At 42.7% G+C, this 6,462-nt stretch overlaps 1 protein-coding gene across 1 annotated transcript; it reads left to right on the forward strand.

Moving 5' to 3' along the window:
• Positions 1-1,676: 1,676 nt before the first annotated feature.
• On the forward strand, positions 1,677-2,566 carry LOC109773083 (uncharacterized). Its single transcript, XM_040395314.3, has 3 exons — positions 1,677-1,997; positions 2,080-2,197; positions 2,443-2,566. Exons 1-3 carry the CDS (start codon positions 1,703-1,705, stop codon positions 2,519-2,521), a joined length of 492 nt encoding a protein of 163 aa, XP_040251248.1. The 5' UTR covers positions 1,677-1,702; the 3' UTR covers positions 2,522-2,566.
• The last annotated feature ends 3,896 nt before the right edge of the window (positions 2,567-6,462 follow it).

The following is a 6,462-nucleotide window of genomic DNA, read 5'->3' on the forward strand; positions in this document are numbered from 1 at the left end:
CCACGCGCTGCATGTGCCCGGCTCCCAACACGGCCCGATGACGCCATCGCCGTCGAGCCGTCGTGGTGGACGAATAATGAAGTTTTCAAACGGGAGATCTCTCACCGGTGCTGGACAGTGGATCCCACCACCACATCGTACGAAAAGTTGTGCTGTGTACAGCATGTTTCTTGAAACCTACGACAAATACTACACTTTACATACAGTACCGGAGAGGGTGTGGGGTAGAGGGTTTCGTATACGCCGGTTCCCCACGGCGAGAGCGTTGTCTCCAAGATCTGGTGCCGTGGCGCTGGCCGCACCGACTCGTAGTAGTAGTACTACTGGATCAATCCTAGGGCATGCTCCGGCCTTGAACCTCAATAGGGAGAGTGGCCACGTCCTACTCAATGTCGATTACTTTGAGAATGTCACGCTCTTCAAACCACATCAATTCCGCCGCCGCTTCTGGATGGCGAGACATATGTTCAATCATATTCGGGAGGGAGTGCTAGCATATAATCCATACTTTGAGTGCAAAGAGTATGGCCTTGTCAAGTTTGGCTTCTCTTCTTAGCATAAATGCACCGCGGCTACTCGCACGCTTGCATATGAAATTTCAGGCGATCTTGTGGATGAGTACATACGTATGAGTGAGTCCATATGTCTCAGATCAATGTACAATTTCTACATCCCGTGGTGGTAGTGTTTGACCATGAGTACCCAAGAGAGCCAAACTTCGAGTCCATATTTCATGCTGAATGTTAAGCCTGAGCACCAAGAACAGGCAACGTTTGAACAGTTCACTCAATTCCATCGTGAAATGCGTGATTGGCATACTCATATGCAGATCCAAGATGACCTGGTTGAGCACATGTGGATCCACATTGGCAACCCGTAGATGTATTGATTCATTTTTTTTCATGTATTCTAGACAATTTTGATTGGGTTGTAAAACTATTTGATTGTTTTTATTCGGATGTGGAACTATTTGTTTGCAACAGTATTTGCAACGTTTGATTTATTTGGTTGCAAAACTATTTACAATGTGTAGTTCATAAAATGTATACATAGGGGCTCTAGGCGGGCGTGGCGGACCAGATGCGTCTGCACGTTGGGTGCACGGCCAGTGCATTCAGAAAAATGACCGGGCGCTGCTTTATTGCCCTACCCAAACGAATAAAATCTGGACAAAACAAACACCCGTTTGAGGTCTTGCGTTGAAGTGTGCCTAAGTGGATCATATATCGAGTGGTGGTGGTCCGCACTATTTTCCTTCTTTTATGGGCATCGTTTTGCCCCAATGTGAAGGAACTGGGTGAGCTCGAGAGCTACTAGAGAATCTAACGCTTGTCCACTCAGCTCTGACGGCCTTGATCGACCGGTGGCGGCCAGAGACGCACAACTTCCATCTTCCATGTGGGGAGATGACGGTGACCCTCCAGGATTGGGGGATGATTACGGCCCTACCCTCACAGGATGAGTGGAGAGGAAGAACTTGCACGATAGGGTTATCGTCCTCATCGGCGACTGCCCTCCCCCCCACTAAGAATAACCGAACTTCCGGCGTACCGCCGCCCTGGCTCCTGCCATCTGCTGGCAGACGGCAAAGAGGTGGGGCTATCTTTTTTTTTGCAGGTAGGACTTAGCCTAACACACAAATCACACACGTACGCTGGCTGGGCTAGACCAGAACAAACGCACGCGCCCATCTCTCTCGCTCATGTCTGGTCCTCTCGATCCCCTTGCGCCGCCGCCACAGACGTTGGCCGATTCCGGCCGCTCCGGTGAGCTCTGGCGCCGCCCAGCACACCTACGGTTGCTCCTCGATGAGCTCTGTCTATTCCTCCACATCAATTTGTTTTCCTCTGCTCCCTGTGGTCGCCCCCTTCAGTTATGTCTTGCTAGGGTTTCGGTGTTGGTCGTGCTCCTCCTGCTCGCCGGGGGCTCCGCATGCGCGGCCAAGCCGCCGCCGCCGCCGCCGTGCAACCGGTCGTGCGCGATGCTCAACTGCGACTGTGAGCCTCCTTTCCTCGTCCTCCCCTGATCCGGTCGATTTCTTTCTGATCTGAGCATGCTCTGACCATGGATGGGTGGCAGCGGTGGGGATCCGGTACGGCAAGTTCTGCGGCGTGGGGTGGAGCGGGTGCAAGGGGAGGACCCCTACGACGACCTCGATGCATGCTGCCGCGAGCACGACAGTTGCCTCAAAAAAAAGGTACATCGTCACTCATCCCCTAGCTTCAGAAACCAAAAAAATGACATCTGGATCAATGGCCGCCGTGAACAACCATACCATATCACTCTGCATTGTTTGGACCTGGGAATTCAAATGGTACTGAATATTTGATAAGATGAGCCAGCTCTACTCTACTCTGCTGTTAGAGAGTTTCAGAATTCAGATTTTTCAGTTGCTGCAAGCTCTACTCTGCTTTGTCATTTCATTTGGTAATGGCGATGCAGCGACAGTTTGGTTCACGAAGATGTCTTTCCTGCACCGAATGGCGGCCGGCTAGGATGCATCACCACCCATGGGGCTTAATTGTGCATGGTTTTTGATCTGACAGTTGGTGCGTAGGTGTATCCTAAACTAGTAGAAAACAGGGCTTTCGTTCGGGCCTGGCCAGCCCATTAGTCCCGGTTCTGCACGAACGGGGACCCATAGGGTGCATTAGTCCCGGTTCGTGAGCCCAGGGGGCCGGCCGGGCCACGTGGGCCACTGGTCCCGGTTCGTCTGGACCTTTTGGTCCCGGTTCAACGCACGAACCGGGACCAATGCGCCTCGCCCCTGTCCCATGACCATTAGACCCGGTTTGTGCCACAAACCGAGACTAAAGGGTTGGTCCTCGTTGCGGCCAGAGTTTAGTCCCACCTCGCCAACCGAAGGGTGCTCACACCGGTTTATAAGCCCGTCCCTCTCTACCTTGTTGAGCTCCTCTCAAAATGAAAATAGATGCCCTTATACAGGGAATTTGACCTAAATTCATAGTGAGTTTCTCTGAAATTCATAGAAGTTTATTATGAATTTAGGTTGAATTTTCTCTATAGGCGCATCTATGCTCATTTTTTTATGTTGGGGTTGGTGATCTTTACAGACTTTTTGTGTGTTGAATATGCACCATTCAAAATCAGTCTCTGCTTTGAATGGTTCATTTTGAACACACAAAAAGTCAGGAGTTCAAATAAGTTTTAAAAAATGAAATCCCTTTGAAGCAGACGAGTTTCCGTATGAAATCCTGATACTTTGAAAGATATTGTCCGTTTTGTACACGAAGTGCATCCATTTTTTGGCGGGACCCTCTCAACTTTCTTGCACATGCTATGTGGATGAAATGATGAAACCATGCCAACTTTCGACCTTTTCAGAGTTCATTTGAAATGCTTTTCAATTTTATGGTCTTATACCTCAAAATAATTAGTAAATGCATGAAAAATAACAAATGACGTCAGAAAGTATTGAAAAATGATGATGTGTCTTTGAGTGGTGCATTTTGAACACACAAAAAGTCAAGAGTTCAAGTAAGTTTTAAAAATGAAATCCCTTTGTAGCAGACGAGTTTCCCTATGAAATCCTGATACTTTGAAAGAGATTGTCCGTTTTGTACACGAAGTGCATCCAGTTTTTGCCGTAACCCTCTCAACTTTCTTGCACATGCTATGTGGATGAAATGTTGATACCATGCGAACTTTCAACCTTCTCAGAGTTCATTTGAAATGCTTTTTAATTTTAGGCCTTATAGCTCAAAATAATTAGTCAATGCATGAAAAATAACAAATCAAGTCAGAAAGCATTGAAAAATGACGATGTGGCTTTGAATGGTGCATTTTGAACACACAAAAAGTCATGAGTTCAAATAAGTTTTAAAAAATGAAATCCCTTTGTAACAGACGAGTTTCCGTATGAAATCCTGATACTTTGAAAGAGATTGTCCGTTTTGTACACGAAGTGCATCCAGTTTTTGGCGGGACCCTCTCAACTTTCTTGCACATGCTATGTGGATTAAATGATGATACCATGCCAACTTTCAACCTTTTCAGAGTTCATTTGAAATGCTTTTCAATTTTAGGGTCTTATTGGTCAAAATAATTAGTAAATGCATTAAAAATAACAAATGAAGTCAGAAAGGATTGAAAAATGATGATGTGTCTTTGAATGATGCATTTTGAACACACAAAAAGTGAGGAATTCAAATAAGTTTTAAAAAATGAAATCCCTTTGTAACAGACGAGTGTCCGTATGAAATCCTGATACTTTGAAAGAGATTGTCCGTTTTGTACACGAAGTGCATCCAGTTTTTGGTGGGACCCTCTCAACTTTCTTGCACATGCTATGTGGCTGAAATGATGATACCATGCCAACTTTCAACCTTTTCAGAGTTCATTTGAAATGCTTCTCAATTTTAGGGTCTTATAGCTCAAAATAATTAGTAAATGCATGAAAAATAACAAATGAAGTCAGAAAGGATTGAAAAATGATGATGTGTCTTTGAATGATGCATTTTGAACACACAAAAAGTCAGGAGTTCAAATAGGTTTTAAAAAATGAAATCCCTTTGTAACAGACGAGTTTCCGTATGAAATCCTGATACTTTGAAAGAGATTGTCCGTTCTGTACACGAAGTGCATCCAGTTTTTGGCGGGGCCCTCTCAACTTTCTTGCACATGCTATGTGGATGAAATGATGATACCATGCCAACTTTCAACCTTTTCAGAGTTCATTTGAAATGCTTTTCAATTTTAGGGTCTTATAGCTCAAAATAATTAGTAAATGCATGAAAAATAACAAATGAAGTCAGAAAGGATTGAAAAATAATGATGTGGCTTTGAGTGGTGCATTTTGAACACACAAAAAGTCAGGAGTTCAAATAAGTTTTAAAAATGAAATCCCTTTGTAACAGACGAGTTTCCGTATGAAATCTTGATACTTTGAAAGAGATTGTCCGTTTTGTACACGAAGTGCATCCAGTTTTTGCCGGGACCCTCTCAACTTTCTTGCACATACTATGTGGATGAAATGATGATACCATGCCAACTTTCAACCTTTTCAGAGTTCATTTGAAATGCTTTTCAATTTTAGCGTCTTATTGGTCAAAATAATTAGTAAATGCACGAAAAATAACAAATGAAGTCAGAAAGGATTGAAAAATGATGATGTGTCTTTGAGTGGTGCATTTTGAACACACAAAAAGTCAGGAGTTCAAATAAGTTTAAAAATGAAATCCCTTTGTAACAGACGAGTTTCCGTATGAAATCCTGATACTTTGAAAGAGATTGTCCGTTTTGTACACGAAGTGCATCCAGTTTTTGGCGGGACCCTCTCAACTTTCTTGCACATGCTATGTGGATGAAATGATGATACCATGCCAACTTTCAACCTTTTCAGAGTTCATTTGAAATGCTTTTCAATTTTAGCGTCTTATAGCTCAAAATAATTAGTAAATGCATGAAAAATAACAAATGAAGTCAGAAAGGATTGAAAAATGATGATGTGTCTTTGAATGATGCATTTTGAACACACAAAAAGTCAGGAGTTCAAATAAGTTTTAAAAAATGAAATCCCTTTGTAACAGACGAGTTTCCGTATGAAATCCTGATACTTTGAAAGAGATTTTCCGTTTTGTACGAAGTGCATCCAGTTTTTGCCGGGACCCTCTCAACTTTCTTGCACATGCTATGTGGATGAAATGATGATACCATGCAACCTTTCAACCTTTTCAGAGTTCATTTGAAATGCTTTTCAATTTTAGGGTCTTATAGCTCAAAATAATTAGTAAATGCATGAAAAATAACAAATGAAGTCAGAAAGGATTGAAAAATGATGATTTGGCTTTGAGTGGTGCATTTTGAACACACAAAAAGTCAGGAGTTCAAATAAGTTTTAAAAAATGAAATCCCTTTGTAACAGACGAGTTTCCGTATGAAATCCTGATACTTTGAAAGAGATTGTCCGTTTTGTACACGAAGTGCATCCAGTTTTTGCCGGGACCCTCTCAACTTTCTTGCACATGCTATGTGGATGAAATGATGATACCATGCCAACTTTCAACCTTTTCAGAGTTCATTTGAAATGATTTTCAATTTCAGGCCTTATAGCTCAAAATAATTAGTCAATGCATGAAAAATAACAAATGAAGTCAGAAAGGATTGAAAAATGACGATGTGTCTTTGAATGGTGCATTTTGAACACACAAAAAGTCAGGAGTTCAAATAAGATTTAAAAAATGAAATCCCTATGTAACAGACGAGTTTCCGTATGAAATCCTGATACTTTGAAAGAGATTGTCCGTTTTGTACACGAAGTGCATCCAGTTTTCGGCGGGACCCTCTCAACTTTCTTGCACATGCTATGTGCATGAAATGATGATACCATGCCAACTTTCAACCTTTTCAGAGTTCATTTGAAATGCTTTTCAATTTTAGGGTCTTATTGCTCAAAATAATGAGTAAATGCACGAAAAATAACAAATGAAGTCAGAAAGGATT

Source organism: Aegilops tauschii, chromosome 1 (genome assembly GCF_002575655.3).
Source record: "Aegilops tauschii subsp. strangulata cultivar AL8/78 chromosome 1, Aet v6.0, whole genome shotgun sequence".
Lineage (NCBI taxonomy): Eukaryota > Viridiplantae > Streptophyta > Magnoliopsida > Poales > Poaceae > Aegilops > Aegilops tauschii.

What these genes read in the sequence shown, in the direction of transcription:
- LOC109773083 (XM_040395314.3), top strand. Translation starts at nt 1,703, where the DNA reads ATGTCTGGTCCTCTCGATCCCCTTGCGCCGCCGCCACAGACGTTGGCC. An exon ending in CGCGATGCTCAACTGCGACT is followed by an intron (nt 1,998 to 2,079) that starts GTGAGCCTCCTT and finishes GATGGGTGGCAG; the next exon opens with CGGTGGGGATCCGGTACGGC. An exon ending in ACAGTTGCCTCAAAAAAAAG is followed by an intron (nt 2,198 to 2,442) that starts GTACATCGTCAC and finishes ATGGCGATGCAG; the next exon opens with CGACAGTTTGGTTCACGAAG.